This window comes from Ovis canadensis, chromosome 2 (genome assembly GCF_042477335.2).
Source record: "Ovis canadensis isolate MfBH-ARS-UI-01 breed Bighorn chromosome 2, ARS-UI_OviCan_v2, whole genome shotgun sequence".
Taxonomy (NCBI): Eukaryota; Metazoa; Chordata; class Mammalia; order Artiodactyla; family Bovidae; genus Ovis; species Ovis canadensis.
In genome coordinates this window covers 210,384,926-210,411,947 of record NC_091246.1, presented here as the reverse complement: position 1 = coordinate 210,411,947, position 27,022 = coordinate 210,384,926, and the positions used below count along the sequence as shown (strand labels likewise).

Below are 27,022 nucleotides of genomic sequence, written 5' to 3'. Positions count from 1 at the left end.
TGCCTACAGTTCATTGGCAGAGGGTTAATTAAGTAAATGATAATTCATCTACAAGTGGAATATTATATGGCTATTAAAAAGGAACCATGAAACTAATATAATGTTATATGTCAATTCTATTCCAATTTTTAAAATCAATTGATCAATCAATAAAAAGAAGGAATCAGCTCATTTATATACAGACATGGAGGCAGCTTTGAGACATATTGGGAATGAATAAAAAAACCATAAAGTAAAACACCAAGGTGCTATGATATAGTGAGGGAACTATGATTAATATCCTGTGATAAACTACTGTGGAAAAGAAAATGAAAATGAGTAAGTAATTACATGTATAATTGAATCACTTTGTTGTATAGCAGAAACTAACACATTATAAATCAATTATACTTAAATTTAAAACAATTTTTTAAAGTGTATATAGTAGTATATGTCTCTACAATCACACTAGTATGAAACATAATAGTTTTGAGCAAATAACCACATTAGGCATTCAGAACGGAAATATATCCATGTGAATTCATAGAAGAAAAGAAGGTATGCTACTACCCAAATTTAAGGAAAGAAAATATTAGTAATCTTTATTGAAATTGTCAACATTTATGAGGGTAAAGTGGGATATATATATACATATATAGGCATATATACAGAATATCTTTGAAAAGTTACTCAAGAAACTGTAAGAGTTGTTGCCTTCAAGTGGGACATGGAGGGTAAGAGGAAACAGATTTCACTGTATAGTTTCCAGCACAGCTTAAATGTAATAAAAACATGCACATGTGCATATTAACTATACAAACATAAGTACTTAATAAAAAATAAAAGAAAATGAAGCTTACCGGGCTGGACAAGTGGCTTTGTAGAGCTGACAAGACCTATTTTCCAGCTCACCAATTTTTTTTAACTGGAAACCTTTTCTCCTTGGCCCATACTGACACTCCATTACCACAGCTCTACTCCCTGTGGGCCAAAACCAACTATTGATATTAATTCAAGTATCCATCTGCACTGGGTGCTAGATTAAAAACAACTTGGTAGTAGCAGTGACAAAATCTATACTTCCAATTACACAATCTTAAGGAAAGAAAATATCAGTCTGACTGAGATATACAAACACATAAATATAAAAGTTTATTATAATATTTACCAATTGTATCAAATTATGTGAGGAAATCAGCAAACACCACATCTACTGAATGTCAACTGATATTTACATACACATAATTTTAATAATAAAATTTATTACCTTATAAGTAGAAATTAGCAAATGCTACATTTGTTAACAAATATGAAAGTCTTTTATATTTTTATTTCCTTTTATAATTGATTTCCTTATTTCTAGTTGAGCTGTTTGAATCACATGATTACCAACCTCTAAGATGGCCCCCAATGATCCTGGATCCTGGTACTCATATCCTTGGTAATTCCATCCCCTTGGGCATGAGCTAGACTTATTAACTTACTTCTAATGACTATGGCAGAAGTCATCAGTCAGTTCAGTCGATCAGTCGTGCTCAACTCTTTGTGACCCCATGGACTGCAGCACACCAGTCTTCCCTGTCCTTCATCAACTCCCAGAACTTACTCAAACTGAAGTCCATCAAGTCGGTGATGCCATCCAACCATCTCACCCCATCATCCCCTTCTCCTCCTGCCTTCAATCTTTCCTAGCATCAGGGTCTTTTCCAATGAAACAGTTCTTTGCATCAGGTGACCAAAGTATTGGAGTTTCAGTTTCAGCATCAGTCCTTTCAATCAATATTCAGGACTGATTTCCTTTAGGATGGACAGGTTTTATCTACTTGCACTCCAAGGGACTCTCAAGAGTTTTCTCCAACATCACAGTTCAAAAGCATCAGTTCTTCAGTGCTCAGTACAGTTTAGTTCAGTTTAGTCGCTCAGTCATGTCTGACTCTTTGCGACCCCATGACTGCAGCATGCCAGGGCTCCCGGTTCATCGCCAACTCCTGGAGTTTACTTAAACTCATGTCCATTGAGTTGGTGATGCCGTCCAACCATCTCATCCTCTGTCATCCGCTTCTCCTCTCACTTTCAATCTTTCCCAGCCTCAGGGTCTTTTCAAATGAGTCAGTTCTTTGCATCAGGAGGCCAAAGTATTGGAGTTTCAGCTTCAGCATCAGTCCTTCCAATGAATATGCAGGACTGACTTCCTTTAGGATGGACTGGTTGGATCTCCTTGCAGTCCAAGTGACTCTCAAGTCTTCTCTGACACCACAGTCAAAAGCTCAATTATCTGGTGCTCAGCTTTCTTTACAGTCCAACTCTCACATCCATATGTGACTACTGGAAAAACCATAGCTTTGACTAGACAGACCTTTATTGGCAAAGTAGTATCTCTGCTTTTTAATATGCTATCTAGGTTGGTCACAACTTTTCTTCTAAGGAGCAAGGGTCTTCTAATTTCATGGCTGCAGTCACCATCTGCAATAATTTTGAGCCCCTCAAAATAAAGTCTCTCACTGTTTCCATTGTTTCCCCATCTATTTGCCATGAAGTGCTGGAACCAGATGCCATGATCTTAGTTTTCTGAATATTGAGTTTTAAGCCAGCCTTTGCATTCTCCTCTTTCACTTTCATTAAGAGGCTCTTTAGCTCTTCTTCCCTTTCTGCCATAAGGGTGGTGTCATCTGCATATCTGAGGTTATTGATATTTCTCCCAGCAATTTTGACTCCAGCTTGTGCTTCATCCAGTCCAACATTTCTCATTACGTACTCTGCATTTAAGTTTAATAAGCAGGGTGACGATATAACAGCCTCGACATACTCCTTTCGCGATTTGGAACCAGTCTGTTGTTGAATGTTCAATTCTAACTGTTGCTTCTTAACCTGCATACAGATTTCTTAGAAGACAGGTCAGGTGGTCTGGTATCCCATCTCTTCAAGAATTTTCCACGGTTTGTTGTGATCCACACAGTCAAAGGCTTTGGCATAGTCAATAAAGCAGAAGTAGATTTTTTCTGGAACTCTCCCTTTTTCAATAATACAGTGGATGCTGGCAATTTGATCTCTGGTTCCTCTGACTTTTGTATATCAAGCTTGAACATCTGGAAGTTCATGGTAAATGTACTGTTGAAGCCTGGCTTGGAGAATTTGGAGCATTACTTTGCTGGCCTGTGAGATGGGTACAACTGTGCGGTAGTTTGAATATTCTTTGGCATTGCCTTTCTTTGGGATTGGAATGAAAACTGACCTTTTCCAGTCCTGTAGCCACTGCTGAGTTTCCCAAATTTGCTGGCATGTTTAGTGCAGCATTTTCACAGCATCATCTTTTAGGATTTGAAATAGCTCAACTGGAATTCCACCACGTCTACTAGCTTTGTTTGTAGTGATGCTTTCTAAGGCCCACTAGATTTCTCATTCCAGGATGTCTGGCTCTAGGTGGGTGATCACACCATCGTGATTATCTGGGTCATAAAGATCTGTTTTGTACAGTTCTTCTGTGTATTCTTGCCACCTCTTAATATCTTCTGATTCTGTCAGGTCCATACCATTTCTGTCCTTTATTGTGCCGATGTTTGCATGAAATGTTCCCTCTGAATCTCTAATCTTCTTGAAGAGATCTCTAGTCTTTCCCATTCTATTGTTTTCCTCTATTTCTTTGCATTGATCAGTGAGGAAGGCTTTCTTATCTCTCCCTGCTATTCTTTGGAACTCTGCATTCAAGTGGGTATATCTTTCCTTTTGTCCTTGCTTTTTGTTTCTCTTCTTTTCTCCATTATCTGTGAGGCCTTGTCAGACAACCCTTTTGCCTTTTTGCATTTCTTTTTCTTAGGGATGGTCTTGATCACTGCCTCCTGTACAATGTCATGAACCTCCATCCATAGTTCTTCAGGGACTCTGTCTATCAGATCTAATCCCTTGAATCTATTTCTCACTTCCACTGTATAATCATAAGGGATTTGATTTAGGTCATACCTGAATGGGCTAGTGGTTTTCCCTACTTTCTTCAATTTAAGTCTGAATTTGGCAATAAGGAGTTCATGACCTGAGCCACAGTCAGCTCCTGGTGTTGTTTTCGCTGACTGTATGGAGGTTCTCCATCTTTGGCTGCAAAGAATATAATCAGTCTTATTTTGGTATTGACCATCTGGTGTGTCCATTTGTAGATTCCCTGGTGGCTCAGATGTCAAAAGTGACAGGATTTATTTTTGATATTAAGTTATAAGAAGACTATGACTCCCATCTTAAGATACTTTCTTGGTCAGTTGTTCTGTCTCGTGAAATCAGATGTCATATGGTGAGGCAGCTCTGTGAGGAGGCCCACCCAACAAGAAAGAAGCCTGCCAACAGCCACAGGAGTCAGCTTGGAAGCAGATCCACCCCCAGGCAAGCCCTAAGATGACTGTGCTCCAGCCAACTAATTGCATTCTTGTGAGAGAACTTGCAGCAGAACCTCCTTGCTAAGCTGCTCCTGCATTTCTGACCCACAGAAACTGTGAGACAGTAAATGTTCGTAGTTTTCACCCAGCACATTTGGGGTAATTTGTTACACTGCAATATATAATACAAGTAAGTAGATGTGAAAACTATACAATTTAAGATGCTAAGCTGAATATCCTAACCTATGTAGGGTATAGCAAACCTTGCAAATATAAAGCCAAACACACCAATCATGAATAAAAATGTTGATAAAAATGATACTAACTTCTTCTAAGTAATGGTAAAGGAAAATCAGCTTGAGAAACTATTTTATAATACATAAAACAAAGAATTAATATGCAGAATAAAAGAAACATAAATAATTTTTAAAAAATAAAAACTAACTACCAAACAGAAAAATGGGCAAAGACTATGAACAGGCAAGTCAGAAAGAAAAAAAAGGATATTAAATAAACAAATAAAAAGATGCTCAAATGCACTAGTAAACAGGGAAATGCAAATTAAAACAACACTAAAATACTCTCACACTCCTCAAATTGACAAAAATAAAAATCTGACAATACTCTAAAACAACTGAATCTACTGATCAGTCTTAAAGCTAAAAATGCTGTATAGGTAGCAATAACAAGTATACAGCACACCTATGAAGTATTCTTCCAAAATACTTTGATGAAGACTAAATCTTCATTTAATCAAACTCCTATCTAACAGTTTATAGGAAATACAGGAGATAAAAGAACACGTTAAAAAAAAACCCTGAGACAGAAGCAGCAAAATCTTGAATATGGCAAACTCTACAGAACAAACTACCCAGAGGAAAAGAGAGAAATTTTTAGATGAGAAGAAACTTAACCAAATTTAATCTGTGAACTTGGTTTGCGTGTGAATTTGAACAAACCTCTGAAAAAAAAAATTATGAGCTAAGTGGAAACGTGAACATTGGACAATTGATGACATTAGAAATTGGTATTAATTCTTTTAAAGTGCAATAATGGAACTGTTGTTACATTTATATATATAAAGAGTTCTTATATTTCAGACATATACTTTAGTATATATTATATACCTTAGTAATTATAGATAAAATAATATCTGGAATTTCCTGTGAAATCACCTTCGAGAATGAAGTAGATAGGGATATAAATGACACAAGACTGAGCACATGCTGATACTTGTAGAAGCTGGAGAATGGATACATGGAGTTATGAACTTTCATATATTATCACCTCTACTTTGATCTCCATATGAAAATTCCCATAATATAAAGATGTTTTTAAATCTGACAATGCTAAATCATAGAACAAATGTGGGCAAGGGAAGTTTTCATACTTGCTGAAAGGACTAAAAATTAATACAGGTTGTCAATCCCTCATGTATGATTTTGAAATTTAAAAAGCAGAGAAAACAAAACTGTTTGGAATACATCTGGCTGTAAAATCTGGTGTGAACTTCACAGGGCTATTTATAGTCTTTATTTATTCCTTTTACTGTAACTATAAAGTCTTACTGGGTTTGAGCAAGTAATATTGCCTATAGAATACTTGCTGGGAGCATTCTGTAATATTATCATATTACCATCCAAAAAATTTAGAATTCTGAAATACATCTGGAAAAAAAAATTTAGAGAAGGGATTTGGACCTGAACTATCATCTTAGAGAGAAACTTGTGATAATCCTGTGAAGACAAAGTGAGAATATTTCACAACCCAGCAATTCTACTTTAACGCACACAAAACTAAAAAACTAGTTTGGATTTCTGACCCACAGAAACTGTGTTTCAAACTAATATTCTAGAAAACTACTTACACTTTTGAACAGAAAATATGTAAATTGAAGGTTAGTCTACAGAATTCTTTGTAGTATTGAAAAGTTGGAGACAACGTAAATGATCATTAGTAGAAAAATGACTGCAGTTTGGTCACATGCTGAAAAGACCAAATTTAAGCAACAGTTTATTATTATGTAATAGTCCATATTATATGATATTAAATTATATAATAATGAAATAGAATTAACCAGAATCTGTAAGTATCATGGAGAGAGTTTCAAAATGAGTCAGTGAAAAGTTTACTTGATAATTTCTATATTTTACTACTTATGTATACTATAAAATATTTAGAATAATAAAAAATATAAATACAAATATGTATGATGAAGTACAAAAATACATACCATATTCACAGAGTAGCTGCCTGAGGAGAGTTAAGAAGGGATTAGACAAGAGGGAGGGAATATATGTATACCTATGGCTGATTCATATTGATGTTTCACAGAGTACAACAAAATTCTATAAAGCAATTATCCTTCAATTAAAAAATAAATTAATTAAAACAAAAAAAAGGGATTAGAACTAGGCAGCAGAATAAAACCTGTGTAGAAGGGGTTACATTTATCTCATCTTTCTCTAAGGAGTTTTCTTTACCCTCAGAGGTCCAGGATGAGTCTACAACTCTTCTGGTAGAATTGCTCACCCAACATAGTTCGGAAACGAACAACTTATTCTTCGGTTCTTTGTGGTCTGACTAGTCCTAGGATGACACTTTGGGACTTGCTTGAAACTCTATTGCTTTAGTAAGCACTAGCACCGTGTCTGAGAATGCTGTAACACACCTGATGTCAGAATATCAGAATTCTATATCATAACTCCAAATTGTATACCAATCCTGTACAGTATCCCCAGAGTTATAAGCTATACAAAACAAACTGATTTTTTTTCCCCGCAAGACAAATCAAGACAGAAGGAAAGAATATCTGGATTGGATGGGGGGAAAAAAACCCAACTACAACAGCTACACATATTTAAAATAATAAAACTGCTCTATGGTTTAATTTTTATTAAATAGGTCTACCTTGAATTTAGTTATTTTTTACTTCTCATTTTTCAGTATAAAGTATTATTTATTTACCCTAACATACTAAAATATAATTTTACAACATAAAATGATTGGTTGTATTTACTGTAAGTTTTCTTTTCAGTTTAATACACATTTTCACCAATTAACAGTCAGTTGTCATCTACCAAAATAAAAATGTATCACCTTAGGAAAATCACATTTTCACAATGGATCATGGCTGCTGCTGAACTTTTTAAAAATAAATCTTTACTAAAGTACCTGCATTGACAAATGGGATTCCATCATATGGGACATACTGGGATTTCCACATCAAGCGCGTAGCTGGCTTGGCTGGGCTCGGAGACTGGCGGGTCCCCCAAACACTCTGTGTTTGCTGCTTGTGAAATGTTAGGACGCTTTCCAATTCAGTCTCACTTACACAGTAGCCACGGTATGAATCTCCAATTTTCTGCACGTAGAAATTCAGTAACAAAATTATCAACAATTGTGCTTCATTGTACAAGAAATTTAATAAGGTGGTGGCCTAAGATGAAAGACTCATAATCTTGCAAAAGAGAACATCACTTCTGCCCTCAGGTCAGTGGTGTCTATTACAACCAGTAGGTCTGAGCTGAATGCAAACATCATCATCAAATAGATATTTTGTAGTAGTTTGTTCGAGTATAATGCCAAACTGACTGCCAAAGTATCTTTATTAAAATCTTGTTTGAGAGAATTAATACTTAGTGAAGATAGTTTGAAGAACATATTATGTATTCATTCTCCCAAATAAAATTCTACCCCCGGATCCAACCAGATCAACATAAAATTAGCCACAAAGTACTGGTTCCCTGTGGGGCTTCTTCTACTGAACTAGATTTTTTTTTTAATGTATTTGTTCATTTATTTATTGGCTACAAGGCATGTAGGATCTTAGTTTCCTGACCAGGAATCTAACCCATGCTCTCTGCAGTGGAAGCACTGAGTCTTAACCACTGGACCATCAGGGAAGTTCCTGAAATAACATTTTGATATGATGAATGAATCTATTTGAAAACCTATGAAAATTGTGATGGCTATCTCTTATAAAAAATGATGTCAAAGAATTTGCTTATTATATCAATATTCTTTTAATGAAGATCTTCCTCTGAGAGAAATTCTGGCCTAGTATCAAAAATAGTTAGGTTTTCTTTTACCTTATGGAAATTAACATAATTACTTTTACCTAACACATACAGACCTTAGTAACTAACTAGGTTTCCCCTTTTTAAATACAGATACTTAGATTACAGATGTGTGTGCATGTAAACACACACATATAATTCATTAAGATAAACATTCTTACTTTCACTTCATAATTCCATTCTTGTTTTTCTTTATTCTTCAGCTTCCATTTTAACTTCTACCTTGCTAATTTATTTTTACGTATTTTTGTAAGCTGTCTTAAATTCTCCCTGAAACAAGGCAATGTATAAATTTATCATGTAAATAAATTGATAGTATCTATCTATCTCTCAACTAAGAAAAAAGCTGTCTCTATACCAATAGACTTCTCTATACCAATTGGACTTCCCTGGTGGCTCAGATGGTAAAGCATCTGCCTACAATGCAGGAGACCTGGGTTCAATCCCTGGGTCGCAAAGATCTCCTGGAGAAGGAAAGGCAACCCACTCCAGTATTCTTGCCTAGAAAATCCCAGTGACAGAGGAACCTGGTAATCCATGGGGCTGCAAAGAGTCGGATATGACTGAGCAATTTCACTTTCTTTCTTTCTTTCTTTATACCAATAGAGAACTTTTTTTTAACTGTGATCACTTAAACTGAAATGCATTTAGATCTAGAACTGACTCCATGTAATGGCAACCCATCCAGTACTCTTGCCTGGAAAATCCCATGGACGAAGGAGCCTGGCAAGCTACAGTCCGTGGGGTGGCAAAGAGTCAGACAGGACTGAGTGACTTCACTTTCACGTTTCTCCCTTATAGGGAATAAGAGCAGGAATGTGGAACAGGGATCTTGTTGATCCTAATTAGACTAAATATTTCACCTGGCAAGAATACAGTTAACAAAAGTAAGGTATGAACACACTGTTGTAGGTATACTCTGAGCCGTAATAAAAAAGAGACAATCTAATGCCAAACAATACATTATCTATAATTTCCCTTAAAAATAATGAAAATGCCTGTGCTTATGAATTTTCTTCTAGCCTAGATAGTTCTTCATCAAAATACCACCTACAAATAAAAGCAGGGACATGAAGTCTAGCCATGACATGTTTTTACAAATAAAATAGAGTATATAATGTTGTCAGGGAAAGGAAAAGTTCAGAACTACAATATAGTCAAACCCATATCAGGAGATAAAAGTTTAATTCAGTATTGAAATTTTTCCAACTAATAAATTTTGGTCAAATCTAAAAAATGCCTATAAGAAAAACATCATTAATAGAAACTCAAAAAGTAAAAAGGACTAGGAAACAATATTTTAAAGCAAAATGCATAAAATACTTCTTCAGTCATTAACCAAAAATGTTTTTTACTATTGATATAGCTTGAAGAAAAAAAAAGAATCCTTCACTGGAACTAATTCAGGCTCTTAAACAGTTTCAACTAATTTCTTGCAAGATATATGATGTTAGATAAGCTACACAATGTACCATGGTATAAAATGAAGTAATTTGGCCACTTAATTGCCAATGCTTTAATTTCCACAGCATTTAATAAAGTTTATGATAATGATTTTAAAAAGTTTCATCAGGACTTCTTTGGTGGCACAGTGGATAAGAATCCGCCTGCCAATGCAGGGGACACGGGTTCGATTCCTAGTCTGAGAAGACTCCACATGCTATGGAACAGTTAAGCCTGTGCACAACTACTGAGCCCTCGCTCTAGAGCCCAGGAGCCACAACTACTGAAGCCCCGTGAGCCTAGAGCCTATGCTCACAACAAGGAAAGCCACTGCCACGAGCAGCCCACACGCAGCAATGAGGAGGAGCCCCTACTTGCTGCAACTAGAAAAACCTGCACAAGAATCAATGAAGACCCAGCAGAGCCAAAAGTATATAAATTTCATGGTTGACAAATCGTTCTGGTTTTTTAAAAAAAAGACAACAACAAAACCCTTCATCAAACAACAAGGATAGTAACTTGAGGAAGAAACCATTGAAAAACCATGACTAACAAAAAGGTGAGGGGAAAAAAAAATCTTACTATCTATACATACATACAAGTATGTAACTTAGAAAAGCAAAAACAGTGATAATGTCCTAACATATGTAATACATCATTGAACTTCATGATAAGAAATTTCCTCAAAATGCTAAAACCAACATAATGCTTTTCCTTCTTGTATTTTAAGAATGTTTAAAACAATGAAGCATTTTAATAATTAAATACTAATTATCATGTATGGTTTATATGTAGAAAACCATGATCCCTTTCCTCAAAAAGTATATAGTCTAAATGTTATGTAATAATGAATAACCCAAGCTAGCAAATAATGAAGAATGGTTATGGTAATAATTTTCAAAGAATTTTGAGAGAGAAATAGGCAAAAAATAATTATTTGAATATTTCAGAAAAGATATATAGGACTTGCACTGGGATTTGAAGAATAGTAGTTAGAAAGGTAAGTAGAAGGAAAAAAATAACATTAGGAAATGGATATAAAACAATTGAAGAGGGACATAAAGGAAGATTCTAAAGTGCTAGTATAAAGTAAGAAGACTGGGCTAATACAAATCAAAGATAAACTGGAGAAAAGTAAGAAATAAAATAGGACAAGATTAAGTGATAACTGATTATGAATGATTTTGAAAGCTAGTAACAAGTAGCTAAATGATGTGGAAAAAATAGCACTGAGCTTACTGGGTAGTGAGAAAAGATAATGAAAGTAGTATGTCAAGATAAGTAGTTTTAGGGACTTCTCTAGTGGTACAGTGGTTAAGATTTCACCTTCTAATGCAGAGAGTGTGGATTCAATCCCCTGGTCAGGGAACTAAGACCCCACATGACTCATGGCCAAAAAACCAAAACATACAGAACAGAAGCCATATTGTAACAAATTCAATGAAGACTTTAAAAATGGCCCACATCAAAAAAAAAAAAGATTGGTAGATTTAGAAAACCACACAGTAAGGACTAGAAATGGAAGAGTCAAAGAGATTAATGGGGAGGCTGTTACTATAACTGAGTTCAAGATTATAAAAGGCTGTGTGGAAGAGGCTCTTTTTAAACCACTTTAAAGGAAAAACTAAAAATATCAGGTGATTATCTAAATATGGGAAAAAATTAATTGAAAACTTTATATCTAAGAAAATGGTATTTGTCATTATACAGACAAAAAATTTAGGAAATAGAGCTAGTTGTTGTATGTTAGATAATTTCTGTTTAGGATATGGTGAATTTGAGGTAAAGTTCAAGTAAAGCTTCAAGTAAGTAGCTGGAGATCTGGGACAAAAGCAAGGGAAGAATTAAAGAACTGGTCATAGAGAATTGGGATCATTTTTATAAAATGAGAATTGAAAGTCAACAAAGTTGGGAAGCTCTTCGAAGGATAAGAAATAGAGAAACAAGATAAGGTCAGTGAACCTTAAAGAATTTCCACTGAGAATGTGAAAACAAAAGAGTGCAAGCAAAGAAAGTGAAGGAATGATTAAAAGATTAAACATAAAGAAACACGAAGTTTCATGGAAGACAAGGAAAAGATTGTAAGAGAAGAAATGTAAGTGAAGAATGAAGGGATTTGTATGATCTCTGCTTTAACAGATCTTATAATTCCTAAGGAATAAAATAATAGATAAGGAGCACAAACATAAAATATTACAGACACAGCCTCTATTAGTTATACTCAAGTAGACAATGAATTATATTTATAACCAACTAAGTCAATCTACGTAAGGATTACTTTTTAACTCACCTCACAGCTCCTAAGACGGCAGGCCCATATAGGTGTGTTAGAAGAAAGTGGCTGGAGTGGAGCCAAAAGAGGTTCTTCGGGTATCCTGGGATAGGTGAGAATATATATTAATATATATTACCAGGTACACAGACACACAGAGCATTCAGTTGCTTTTTCCTCTTGCCAGTCAAAGACAATACTGAAGTCATCAAGGAGAAGCTGTAATGATGAAAGATTATTCTGATGGCTGTAACTATGCTTTTTTTCAATCACTACTATTTTATCAATTCCTAAAGTAAAGTCTAAGTTTGTTTTTCCAAATACCTGTAGTTTCAACAAATTCAACTGCTTTATATGTCTTTCTCAGAGCTTATTTTGTATTCTTATACATTTTTCATTTAACAAAAAATGAGTTAATAAACCACCTTCAGGTGACTTATTAATAGTAACACGATATTATGTTTAAGATTAAATGTCACTTAACTTGTGTTAACTTTAAAATATTTTCATAGAACAATTAAAATATCAATACAAAACCCATGTCTGTATTTCCCTAAATTATTATAAAGAGGGTTATTTTATGGCAAAAATAAAAGCTGAAATAGATATCAACAAAAACATTTTAAACAATTTACCACAGAGGTGATAAAATGTGATGAACCATTAAAAATTATAGGACCTAGAATACATATTTATTTTAAAAACTCTATTAATGCTAGCTGTTTTCAGAGTTCTTCAAAGATAACAAGCAAGTGTCACTGAGGTAAAGTAGCGCTTTGATCTTTTACAGCTTCTTAAGTAGTTTCCTTGTTGCCAAGATGCTATTAAAATGACTTGATGATGCCTTGTTCCATTCCTTGCATTTCTGATCTTCTCTATAGGCAGCCAGCCTTAAATGTGATATCGTAAAAAGTGATTTCCATGGTGATATACAAAGACGAGCTCCTCTTTCTCACTGACTCACCTGGTCACTGTCTTTTTGGGCAATGTGAGGGATGCCTGTGGATGAAGAATGTAACTACTGTCACCGTCTGCTAGAGCATCCACTCTTACAGCTGCTAAGTTTCTGTCACTGGGTTTCTCTTCGGAGACATCTTAACAAGAACAAGAGCAAAGCAACATTAATACTTTTTAAAAGACGATGAGAATGTAACTAACTGAAACTAACATATGTGAAACAGGAAAGGGAAGATATGCTCTGAAGCTGAAGATAATAAAACTTATACTTTACAGGTAATTTCTCTGATAAACTTGCTTTTAAACTGTAAAACTGATTATTGAAGTTTTATAATTAAGTTTTGGAACTTATATTGAACAGCTTGGATATAAAAATGGCAGAAGCAACTTATATTAAAAGAACCACAATATAACAAGAAAATGTAAAACTAACTCCTTTTTGTTTCTACATCATGTTTATGTTTTCTGCAAACTATGTTTTTTTTCTCTTAAGTTTTAACAACTGCTATCAAAGACACAGAATCGTAACACTAAATTAAGAATATCTACCCTAAATCATTATCTAAGAAAAAACCACAACAGTGTAGCTATGATGTTAGAAAAGAGATTCAAATAGATGGAAAAGGAAAGAAAGCAAAAGGAAGAGAACTAATAGGGATAATAGGGATATTATAAAATAGGTAAAGAAAGAATAAAATAAATAAGGAGCATGATTCTATTGCAATCTGAAGGAACAAAGTAAAGAAGAAAAGAGCAAAGAGGAGATGAGAAGAATATTTTACAAATGAATGTCACATGCCTAACAACAATATTGATAAAAATACAAATATAAAATGTCTCCAGTAGCTATTAGCACTATGTTCTTGTTATTATTGCTGTTATTATTACTGTTATTAAAGTTAAGAAGAATTTATTTTATGCTCACTGGTCATTTGGGAGGAAGCAAGAGTCAACCAGCTTCATAGAATTCCAAAATGAAATAGACAGCTAACCTAGACAGGAGTTGAAAAATGAACTTGAAATTTATTTGGGCTAAGAAACTTTTTCTAATCATTCAGTTCACAATCTTACCCAAAGAAATCCACTTTAGCACTGACTTTCATGGGGTGATTTTCTGAAATATACATTTGTTCTTTAAAACATTCTTAAATCCCCTATATCCCATAATTACTCACCTTGAGGACTATTCTCATCCACAAGTGGTCCCTGAGGTATAATCATTTGTGTCATTCCTGTCTGGGGAGATGGAATTACACGCAGCACCTGTCCATTTTCTGATGGGCTGGCAACAATCATCTTGGAAGCATTTTAAAAAAATCAAGTGCATAAGTCTATAATGATTCAACAGAATCACTACTTAGAAAACTGTTAGACATGCCTATCTCAACAACGGATACTATCATTTCCCTCACTTTATAGATGTAAACACAAGGTACATAACATTTTACTTCCCCTCAAAGTCTCTCAGTCGATAAACGGTAAAGCTAGGATTCAAAACAGGTAGTCTGACCCTATGTTCTATGATCTTAATCATTGCATGGGTATGAAGTCTAATTACTTAGTAAGCTGAACAAGTCTCTGACTGGATTAAAGATAATGTATTATCCACACATTTGACCTATTTGTATGATAATCACTAGTCTCACAGTTTAATTTTCATTTAAAAACAGTAACTTGTAAAATGTTTAAACAGGATTTTTATAGCTCCGCATTTTTTATATGCTGTCTTGATCCATAAGGAATAATACAAACTGCCCTGAAAGTTTGAAAACATATGGAAATTGTATATTTATTATTTCCTTTTTTTTCTCAGTTTAGCAAATGAATTCATTGCCTCAAATTTAAAGGAATGTAAACTGAGAAAGCATGTAAGCTGAAGAAAAACATTTTGAGCCTATGACTTAAAATATAACCAAAATATTATTTTAAAATAAGTTTATCCTTTGTTTCCAGACTTTCTAGACACCTTATAAACTTTATTACCTAAAAAACTACTAACAGTTTTACTGCTTTACCCAAAACCCCCTGTCCTCAGTTTTCCCTAAGGCAGGAAACTCTCCTTAAGCATTCCAACCTCAAGTCTCCCTTTTGGTATGTAAAACATGGAAACATTACTAATGGCCTGATAGAGACAGTATTCTTACTCAAGAGGGTCATTTGAAAAACTTTAAATTTGCGGGGGGGGGGGGGGGGGGGGGGTGTCGACAACAAACCTAAACCGCAACAAAATAGAATGCCTTAAGTACAATCATAAACATTTCCCAGAAATTCAGATTAGGAATTGTTTCCTTCCACCAATGTTTATCGTGTTTGTTGAGCTAAACATATCTTGCCATACCTCTTATCACCTCAGCATGAAAAAAACCACTGTAAACCCTTGATGATGACAACTGCCTTCCATTGGTTGACATGCTAGTGGCAGGACTTTCCACATAGTACCTTAATCTTCATAAACTATATACATTTTATACATGAGGAAATTATCACACAGAGGCTACAAAACCCATGCAAAGTAACAGAGAGCTATATATACAGTTCTGAGCTGAAATTCAAACCCAAGCAGTCCTACTCCTTTTAACCACTACTCTGTACTGCCTTAGTCTTCTAACCATAATCGCAAGTGTACTATGTTGCCTCCCAATACCTGATGATGTTACTTAACCTAAAAAAAAAGACAAAAATAAAACAATACAAAAACCCTGCTGGACTTTAAAAGACAATAATAATAACAGTTTTAAATTATTTCCATATAAATGAGATTGGATATATGTGAAAAATATTTCATTCATTCTTATAAGAGTGTTGTGGTTATTTTTAAATCCAAATAAATACATATATATATAATGAAGTTATAATTTATTCAACCATATGGAAATTTCATAATTAAGAATAATTTATGGAATATCCTCTTAATTTTGAAACTGTTTCCCAACAGTGAAAGAGAATCTCTATTTTCTGTTTTCTTAGCTTATTCCACCTGGTACCTTAAAAACTATTTTCAGTTCATATAATTTGTCAGTGGTGATAATAACATTACTGCTTCTATTACCAAAAAAGTAATTATTTTTAATCTTTGCTATGAAAACAAACATAGCTTTGAAGAATCATCTGCTGCAATACATTCTATTTGAGGCCAACCACGAAAATTATCAGAAAATCTTGGCTAACGAGTAGTTTTATATTTACTGGGCTCTTCGTGCACAATATTTCTAGTAAATAAAAAATATCACCCCTGATTCACTCTAAAACCTCTTCCCATCCATAGGAGATTCACCCACTACAGAAACTTTGCTAGTTCACTGACAGCTTAAAAAAAAAAGTCATTTCTTACCAAAAGCTCTACTTGTTAGGAGATACTGATAATGGGGAAAGCTATCTATGCATATATGAAGGCAGGGGGCATATGGGAGGGAAATCTGTATTTTCTGCTCAACTTTACTGTGAACCTAAAACTGATCTTAAAATTAAAAGTCTATTTTAAAGTAAACAATAAAAATTAAAAATCTCCACTAAGTTTCCCAGAATATCACCAGCTTCTGATCTTTGGAGAAAGTAACTAGTTACATTTTGTTGCTTACATTTATTTCCAAGTTCATGACATGTTTCCTTATTTCACAACTTCAAATAACTCTCTATATCACCTCCTACCCCAAACAGTGTAAAAATCCCCTCTATAATTACTGCAGATAGAAAATTTAATACAATTACAGAGAGAATGAAACCTCCAACTTTTTTCAGACCCAGATAAATAAATAATTTTAACATGCTTTTTAGGAAAGTTACTGTGTGTAAAATGAGCACCCTTTATACATTCAGACTCATATCCTTCCATTAGAATATACAGACTTTCTAAATGTTCTGATAGAAACTAGAATAAATATCAAATATCAGGGGAAATTACAGAAGTATTTCATTCTGAACATGAAATATGAAAATGGATCCGTTCACATCTAAATTATTTGTTGTTTATTAATCTCTGATGGTGATAACAGTATGGTTACAGAAGCTTACCCTTACTTTGCATTTCAGTCCTGAAGCCCAGAAAATGTTGAGCTTGAACATAACACAAAAAAGTTGTCTACAATTAGCCCCCTCTCAGTCAATAACTCTCAACCCCAAAATTTAGCTGGATTAAAAGGGAGCCAAAGGGCATAGATTACTAACTCTAGAATGCTCTAGACTAGAAACAAAAACAAAGGTTAATTTTGGGTTATTATAAATGGTTGCCTACTTAAGCATAATTGGTATTTGAAGTTAAGATTTTAAAAGTAATTTTTATTACTAAATTAAAACTCACTGCAGGAAAATTTGAAAAAACAACCAAAACAGATACATTATTGTTCATATTATTGCTAATATATTATTAATCAGAGAGCAATTTAGAAGTTTTTCTCAATTTTATTTCAATCAAAACCATCTTTCACCTTTATTACTCAACTTATGAACTTGGTCATAAATACCTCTGGCTAACAGTTTAAAGCACCATTTTCAATTTTATACATTGTTATTCACATGACATCTACATACTGACCTATAAAATCAATAAGGGTATGTCTAAATTCCATCATTTCATTGGTACTTCCATTGCTTTCTTTTTCTTCAAGAAAGCACACCAGCATGTGGCATGCAAATCAGTAAATGAGATACTGACAGAGCAAATAACTTTGAGTTCAGTTAAATGTACAAACAAAAAATAAATGTAAGTTATATGTAAGCTCTGGCACGTTAGCACTAGTGACCAATTACGCTACATTTCCAACTGGTCTCAAAGCACAAGTTTGCCTAGACAAGGTGGTAGCTGGGCTATATTGGTTTGAAGTACTATTTGTAGTTGTGAAAGGAAATAATCTATTTCATTTTATTTCTGATTGTACGACACAGCATGCGTTAGTTCCCCAATCAGGGATCAAACCTGAGCCCAAGGCAAAGAAAGAATGGAGTGTTAGCCACTGGACCAGCAGAGAATTCCTAGGAAATCTTTTAAAATCCTTACATAACTTAAAAATGAGTATCATAGAGACAATGTTTTCAAAGGAATGCAAATCAATAGTGTCAAAAAATTAAGGTCATCAAGTTAGACTAATACATTTGCCAAACAGCAGAAAATTGGTTATTTTAAAAACCTACTCACCATTTGTGCGTTAGAATCCCCCAATGACTGAAGCTCATATTGAATAGGTTGCCCATTTTGGTCCACTAGATGAAACTGCTCTGCAGAAAGGGTCTGTGTCTGAGTCAGGGGCCGTGGTATATTCTGAGATGTGAGTGAACTGTCCTCTTCAGGAGTAGTAACAGGTAAAACTCTAGGCGAACCATCTTGTCCAAAAGAAGGCTCACTGGAGTCCATATAGGTTAGATGCTTTTGTAAACAAAAAAGTCACTTGAGTGTTTTGTAAAATATGTCACAATTTTTTAAAACATAGAATGGTTATGATAAAAAAATAGAAACATTCATTTTTCAGTTCATTATTCACTTTACTTTTTGTAAGGGTTATCAATTCAGACTGATACAGACAGGAGTTCTTAAGTGAAACTGTTGAATTTTATTATTATTTTACTGAAAATTGTTCATTGGAATACCATGTGAAATGATGAAATGCAATTCAACATGCAGGTTTTTCTTTATACATAAATCTTTATGAATATATCACTTTATTAAGTTCTATAATATAAAATTAAATAAATGACAGGATTATGGAAAATTAAATGTTAAAATTCTTGAATATATTAAATATAATACTATTTGTTTTCCCTTTGAATGGAAAAAAAGTTCCCAGTTGAATTCCTACTTCAAATACCTGAGAATCTGTTTTTGACTCTTCAGAATCATTATGGTTGACTTTTAATGAATCAACAGACTGTTCCATGCTGATATCATATTCAATTCCATTTTATTCTGTTGTTTAATAGCTGAAAGAGTTTAAATGCCTGATCAAATAAAATACATAATATTTTTATAGAATATTTGTCTTAAATAAATTCCTCATCTCTCTGTATTACCCCATACAACTTAGGTTAAGTCATTTATACCCTATAAGATTAAGAAAATAAATTTGTTAAATGATTTGCAAAGGCACCAGAGTAAATTCAAGGCAGAGCAAAGATTAGTGTTATGTAGTTTACTCACCCTATCCTTAATTATACACATGTACTGGTTTATTAAGATTGCTGCTATGTGACAAACACTGTTGTTACATGCTTTCAGACACTTCTAAAATTCTCATTTTACAAAGATTTACTCTAAATGAAAATGTTTAATTTTATGAGATGTGCCATATGATACCATTACATAATTTTAAAAGATATTTTGGTGCAAATGGAGATTATATACATACAACTCTTACCATAACATACAATTATACCACTTAACATTGGAATGACAAGCTTTGAAAAGGAAGAAATCTGTATTCCAAAAAGATTAGGTCTAGTACAGTGGTTTTCAACAGGTGGCGATTTTGCCCCCACATATACCTCCAAAATCGCCTTACTCCCTGGGGATATTGCTAAATCACTGTATGTAAAACAATAAACTTTGACCCTTACCTCATATCAAAGATTAACCTGAAATGTATCATAGACTATAAAACTATAAAACTTCTAGACAAAAGCAGTAGAGAAAATCTTTTGACTTTGTGTTTAGCAGAGATATCTTAAATAGGACACAAAAAGCATGAAATATAAAAGATAAAAGTCTACAAATTGGACTTTTTTTAAAGTGATGAAATTTGCTCATTACAGATCAGGAGAATATATTTGCAGAACATACACTTGGAAAAAACTTTTTCTGTATTCAAACTCTGTAAAGAACTGCTTTGGCTCAATTATAAGACAACAACCCAATCAACAGTAGGCAACATATTTGAAGGACACTTCACTAAAGAAGCCATAAAACTATATAGCTAGAGCAAGACAAATGCTGTATGACCTCTCTCATATGTGGAATCTTAAACAAATGCAAGCTCACAGATACAGAGAACAGACTGGTGGTTGCCACAAGCAAGGGGGTTGGCAGTGGGAGATATGGATGAAGAGGGTTTTAAAAAAAAAAAAGGGAAGAAAATTCCCTGGCAGTCCAGTGGTTAGAACTCAGTGCTTTCACCACCAGGCCTGGGTTTCGATCCCTGGTTGGGGAACTAAGATCGCGTATTTGCCACGTGGTGCAGCCAAAAAAATCAAAACAAATCTTTCTAAAAAAAAACCCTTATATTTAAAAAGCAATCAGAGTGTCTGTAAACCAAAGCCAGTAACAAACCATAGTATATGAATTAAAAAATTATCTTGAAATTTTTGGTTAAGTTACTGCACTCTAGACAATGCTGCAGTTAGGATGAACAAGAGAATGTATTACTTCTTCATTAACTTATAAAATAAAAATTGAGAAAGCTTTGTCTGTAGAACTGTATAAAACAGTTGAAGACAGTGTTCTGTAGTCAAATGGTCTGGGTTTAAATTTCAGCTTTATACTTAGTTAACTACTCTGAGATTTAGTTTTTCTCTCTTGCAAATTGGCATTTATACTGCATCTCCCTCACAAGGCTGTTAAAAAGATTAAACAAAATAATGTATGCAAAGGGCTTGGTGCAATTCCCAGGACACTGTCAGTACCTAATAAATTATTCCTACTACCTATAATTATGCAAACTAAGATTAAAAATATACCTATCTATAAATAATTTGATTCTTGAAGACAAAAATCTGTTAAATATCAGTCATCTCATTGATGTAATCAAAATTTACCTGGGCTTAGTATAAAGCTTCTATATGTACTTTTCTATACTATCTTTAAAAAATTACAAAAAGTCTTACATTTTCAGATGACCTACAAGTTCTATTTCAATATTACTGTTTTAAATTCAACATCTTACATGTAGTAAAAAACAAAGGGTCAGTCTAGATTTGATGAAAAAAACCAATGTCAACTTTTCTGAACTCCAATTACTAGTTCATTAAAGATCCCACTCAGTTCTAAGATTTTATGTTCCTAATAGTTGATTATCCTGATGACTTCTAAAATTAATTTAACTGTCATTTATTGACTGACTTCTAATGTGCACTGAGTATAAAAATAACTATTCAAACAAAAAACGTTCACAGAGTTTAGATCCAATTAATTCACGTCCTACTGAGGGACTTAAAATTGAAACTACTGCTGTCAAGAATACGATTTTTTAAAGTAACTTAAATACATTGAGATATTCACTGTCTAGACATGGTGACATTAAGAAATATTTTTGATTCTTGCCTGGGAAATCCCATGGACAGAGGAGCCTGGCGGGCTACAGTCCATGGGGTCGCAACGAATCTGGATTGCCCGTTCCCAGTGGTCAGAAAATCTAGGCTGTGTTCAGAACCAGAAAGCAGAAAGCCAAAGTCCTTAGGCAGCTGAAATAAAAACCTTTGATGAAAAGAAAAGAAAAGAAATATTTTAAGACTTTATTCTAATTTTTAAATATCAGCACTATTAAAACAGAACAAGGATTATTAATTTAATCATAGCTATAAAATAATTTAATGCTTACTGAATGCTTATCATATTTTTTTCGAACCCCATCGACTGTAGCCTGCCAGGCTCCTCCGTCCATGGAATTCTCTAGGCAAGAATACTGGATTGAGTAGCCATTCCCTTCTCCCGGGGAATCTTCCAGACCCAGGGATCAAACCCTGGGTTGCAGTCAGATTCTTTACCATCTGAGTCACCATAGAAGCTCACTTAATAATTACTAGCTAGTATTATTAATAATTACTCTTATTCTGTGATGTAGGATCTAGTATCAACAATTTATAGAAAAGTAAATTGAGGTTCAGCATTATACAGTTATCATTTTATTGAGCACTTACCACAGTAAAGCACTAGGCTCAGTGTTGTATACATGTCATTCTATTTAATCCTTTCAACAACCCTGTGATTCAGTTACTTAGTCCAGTTTTACATGTAAGGCATTAAGACTTACTTGTTGTTGTTAGTCATTAAGTCATGTCTGACTCTTTGTGACCCATGGACTATAGCCTACCAGACTCCTCTGTCCATGGGATTTTCCAAGCAAAATTACTAGAGTGGGTTGCCATTTTCTTCCCCAGGGGATCTTCCCGACTCAGAGAGATGGAACCTGCATCTCCTGTGTCTTCTGCACTGAAGGCTGATTCTTTACTGCTGACCCATCAAGGAATCCCTTTCTTCATTAGTCATGGCTTTAATGTTTTGTTTTGTTTTCTGATAGGTTGGCAAACTAAACGTGCTAAAGAAATTCTTCATTCACTTCTGTTCTCAACTATTCCTGGTTGAAATTTAATTACAGGCAGTCTCTAACACACAAAACCCTCCTACAAAAAATCTAAACATCTCTGACCTCATGAAAAAGCTAGAATTCTAACTATGCAGGAACTGCAGTCACTGAGAAAATATTCTATAAACAGATCCAAAAGCAGACCTTAGGACAGAGAGGTAAAAAGTGAAAACAGCTTAGGGGAAAATTCTGAAAACTTACTCTCAGTTTCCTAATATGTACCCTGAGTCCACTGCAAATCACCCCTTACTGGTTTATGTACACTTTTCTTCACTTGCTTTTCCTTACCCTATTTGAAATTTGATCAATGAAATTTTCATTGGAGTTAACAAGGTCTTTTTTCTTAAAAAGAAAAACTCTGGAGAGATTATCAGTCATTGACAAATTTGTATATATTTATATAATAACTTTTTTCCTTTAACATACGTTAAAAACAACTACCTTGAAAAATTGGAACTTGGAGGTTAGAAAGCAAGTACGTTTGAGGCTCGGAGCACTTTAAAAGGGATTTTGCAGGCCTGAGTGAGATGCTGTAGTGAAGAGGGAGGCACGATGAGTGCCCTGGAGAAGGGCACTAGTGAAAGTGAAGGTCGCTCAGCTGTGCCCCACTCTGTGACCCCATGGACTGTATTCTCTGAATTCTCCAGGTCAGAATACTGGGGTGGCTAGCCTTTCCCTTCTCCAGGGGATCTTCCCAACCCAGGGATTGAATCCAGGTCTCCAGCATTGCAGGCAGATTCTTTACCGGCTGAGCCACAAGGGAAGCCCGCACTAGTAAAGGGATGGGATAATAACACAGGACGCTTGCCACATATAAACTTCTTACTTCAGAACTTTGACCAGACTGCTGCTGCCGCTGCTGCTAAGTCGCTTCAGTCGTGTCCGACTCTGTGCAACCCCATAGACGGCAGCCCACCAGGCTCCCCAGTCCCTGGGATTCTCCAGGCAAGAACACTGGAGTGGGTTGCCATTTCCTTCTCCAATGCATGAAAGTGAAAAGTGAAAGTGAAGTCGCTCAGTTGTGTCCGACTCCTCAGCGACCCCATGGACTGCAGCCCACCAGGCTCCTCCGTCCATGGGATTTTCCAGGCAAGAGTACTGGAGTGGGTTGCCACTGCCTTCTCCTTGACCAGACTGGAATTTTGCAAATGGAAGAAAGGTAACTTCTTTCCTACTGTCTTCTGGGAATTCAAAACTCAAAATTTTCCTTTATGCAGTACATTTAGTATGGAGTAGTACTACATGATAAAAAAGGCTTTTGTGGTTATTATAAGAAAAAGTGGGTGTCAATATCTGTTGACCTGATTTATTGTTGAAATCGAGATTAAAAATACTTTTTAAATTACAGACATCCTTTTCAAAAAATAATTTGAATAAAGTGAAAACTATTACTCCTGCCTTCCCTAATTCTTCCATCAATTTGCATTATACTCCTCAATCCTGACAACTGCAGTGACTTAAAATACCCAAATTTCCCATCTAACCTCGATGGCAGCACATACTATAGATTATTATCCCTAACTTTCAATTAACCAACTCAAAGTAAGGTTTCAAACAATGAAGATATTAAGACTAAATTGCTAGGAATAAAATGTTCTCTTTCAACTGGTAACCATAAACAAAACAAAGTACCTATACAAAAAGCATAATTTGACTTTTTCATTAATATGTAATAGAGAATAGTTAACTTTTATAGAGCTGTTACTTTCAATTAGTCAAAAAATAAAATTATTACCTTCAGGCAGTAGCTCAAGTTTAAATTCAGGTCTCATGCATTCTACTATCCCCAGAAACACCCTCTTTTCCACTGAATTTCTTCCTTTGGGGAGGAGTAAATCATGATGGTTGTGACTTCATTTATGTGAAAGTTATAATTATGTCTTCACAACAGTATTTTTTCTGTAAAGAGAAGGTATTCAATGTATATTTATTTTCCTACACATAGAGAAATCTACTAGCTTTTGTTATGCAGATTTTACTGTAGCCATTACCAGTCTGGTATAGTTAACCCAACAATTAACTCAAAGTGAAACAAAGCCTGGAAGTACCTTTATGGAAGACTGCAATTACCTCTCTGTGCTGGGCATTCAGACTAATGCCTTGTTTCAAACTCTCACATTCTGTAACTACTACAGAAACAAAGATGTTCACAGTAAATTGCATTTTTCTCCACAAGGGAAATACTTAGTGATTGGACATATTTACTAATTCGGAGCCACAGAAGCTTGAGAATAAAGGCCCCCCTTCTCATACAGCACCTCCTATAAAATCTTGGGTTAAATTGATAAGCTTGTTTCCTAAGTAGTATGGAATGGGATAAAGAGAACAGAAAGAAAAAAGAAAGCATTAAATCTATAATCTAGAAGGTTAAAAATAATTGGCGTTCAGAACCCACACTAAGGCCATTAAATTTTGCTGGCAAACTGCTTTATAGAATATTTCATGTCACATTTTAAAAAGTGGATTTTATCTTATACCGAAAGCAAATAGGAAGAAATTGTTAAATCAGAATGTTTTAAATTCATAGGAAAAAGGGGCTTTTTATTATTTATACACATGTATTGACTATATGGTAGAGGGGAAGACACCATTCACGCTGTAGTTACTCAAATCTCCGTGGATTGTAATAGGGCTACCTCTGTTTTGATTTTGTTTAACAGCAAATTTATTTGTTCAAAACATTAAAGGTAATTCTCACTCTTAAGTTCTAAAAAATTGTCTTAATATTTGATTGTTTTGTTGTTGTTTTGGCTAGAAGCTTTTGTGTGGTAAAATTTATCTGTTAAAAGCCAATAATCTAAGAGTAAATCCCAAAGCAGATTAATTGAAAGATGAAGCCACTTCAGTTTAGAGTTTCTCTTAATTCTAGGTACCCTGATCAATGTCCCAAGATTTAAAAGATATTAAAATCTTATGTTTAAAATCAGTGTCTGATCTTTATTAAACTACATTAAAAAAATACTGCTCAAAAGTACTTTAGAAAATACAATTTCCCTCACCTTTTAGGGTAGGTAAAACAACACAATGTTCCTTCTATGATGTATACAAAATTGCTATGAATCAGTGGTGTCAAAAATTACATCAAGACTCCTAGTTCACAAATATTTTACAAAGTATTTTTTAACAGATGGACTTTGAAAGTTACAGTGTGTTAGAGCAACATCAAAATGGTGAATGTACTCAAATATATATAAACAATAAGCAATACATTTCAACTTTTCATTTTTCAGTGAAAAAAACTTAAGGTCACTATTTACAGTGTTACTTTTATTTAAGGTTTGCCCTCTCTATTGGAGAAGGAAATGGCAATCCACTCCAGTACTCTTGCCTGGAAAATCTCATGGACAGAGGACCCTGGTGGGCTGCAGTCCTTGTGGTCACAAAGAGTCGGGCACGACTGAGTGACTTCACCTTCACGCACTGGAGAAGGAAATGACAACCCACTCCAGTGTTCTTGCCTGGAGAGTCCCAGGGATGGGGGAGCCTGGTGGGCTACCGTATATGGGGTCGCAAAGAGTTGGACATGACTGAAGTGACTTAGCAGCAGCAGCAGCCCTCTCTAGAAACTTCCCTGTAACCTTGGTTTCTACTTATTACTTACCCTGTACATACTTCTTTTTATCTCTTTGCTCTTTGAGGGATTTACAAATTATTTCATTTAATCTTTACAATGATTCTGAGATAGACCTTATTATCTCTATTTATAGATAAGAAAACCAAAGATGTCAAGTAACTTAAGATCACATAACATTACAGTTCACATTCAAAACTAAGATGGAAAAAAATCACCAAAATCAATAGGACTCCAATACCCACGCCGTCTTTGTATTAATATCATACCACACCATGCCATTACAGACAGACAAAAGTTTAATAAAGAGAAACATTTTCCAACTGTAGTTATCCAAACAGAGTCTCCATAAGGACCTTAGTAAACAAATCATGTAGGAAATCATTAGAACCAAAAGCTTGAAGTTAATGTTCTAATACAGTTAAGAAAAACATTCAAAAGTAAAAATACTAACTACTCTAGGTATTATAAAAAGGAAACACCAAATATGACACATAAGCCACTGATGAAATAAAACCAAAGCCCTCATACTCGGTGTTCAGGTATCTTGAAACACCTTAACTAGAAGTGTTATCATAACTAAAAATAATATATATATATATATCTCTCCTTACATATCCATATAAGCGATATAATACTGTATCCCTTAACTAAAGGTCTCAGTCAAATGAAAAGTGTATTTTAGTGAATTCAACATTCTACTTTGCCAGTTGAAGTTTTATCTTATTAAGCACATATTTAGGTTCTGTATCTTACTGATCATAGAAAAATTTTTCATTCGAATTAGGATGAACCTGTATTGAGTATCACAATAGTATTTTCTTATTTTGATAAATTTCAAATCGATAGCTAAAAATGAATTAACCTGATTACACATTTAAAACTGCATTTTAACAAATAATATATTATCAACTAAAAATTATCTGAAGAACCTATAAGATTTATTTCAGGTTCTGATTTTAAATTCAGACAATTTTACTACTGTAACTAAAGAATCACTTATGATTAAAGGCAAATGATGTTTGAAGTTGTCAAATTTCTTTTTACTTCCACCAAATTCAAAACTATGTATTACG

At 34.3% G+C, this 27,022-nt stretch overlaps 1 protein-coding gene across 7 annotated transcripts in view; it reads right to left on the bottom strand.

Moving 5' to 3' along the window:
* CARF (calcium responsive transcription factor) overlaps positions 1 to 27,022 on the bottom strand; it is a 75,351-nt gene that overhangs the window by 46,591 nt on the left and 1,738 nt on the right. For 4 of the 7 annotated variants that reach the window (XM_069578043.1, XM_069578039.1, XM_069578038.1 and 1 more), the window contains exons 2-10: positions 24,111 to 24,274; positions 21,334 to 21,486; positions 18,890 to 19,001; positions 18,223 to 18,450; positions 14,267 to 14,387; positions 13,099 to 13,228; positions 12,153 to 12,237; positions 7,515 to 7,704; positions 840 to 960 (exon numbers count right to left, since the gene is read on the bottom strand). In XM_069578043.1, coding sequence (XP_069434144.1) covers positions 840 to 960; positions 7,515 to 7,704; positions 12,153 to 12,237; positions 13,099 to 13,228; positions 14,267 to 14,387; positions 18,223 to 18,450; positions 18,890 to 18,958 — 944 coding nt within the window. In that variant the 5' untranslated portion in view covers positions 18,959 to 19,001; positions 21,334 to 21,486; positions 24,111 to 24,274. Of the gene's footprint in view, positions 1 to 839; positions 961 to 7,514; positions 7,705 to 12,152; positions 12,238 to 13,098; positions 13,229 to 14,016; positions 14,084 to 14,266; positions 14,388 to 18,222; positions 18,451 to 18,889; positions 19,020 to 21,333; positions 21,487 to 24,110; positions 24,275 to 27,022 lie in introns of those variants that run through there. The other 3 variants (XM_069578044.1, XM_069578045.1, XM_069578042.1) reach the window with 2 other exon arrangements.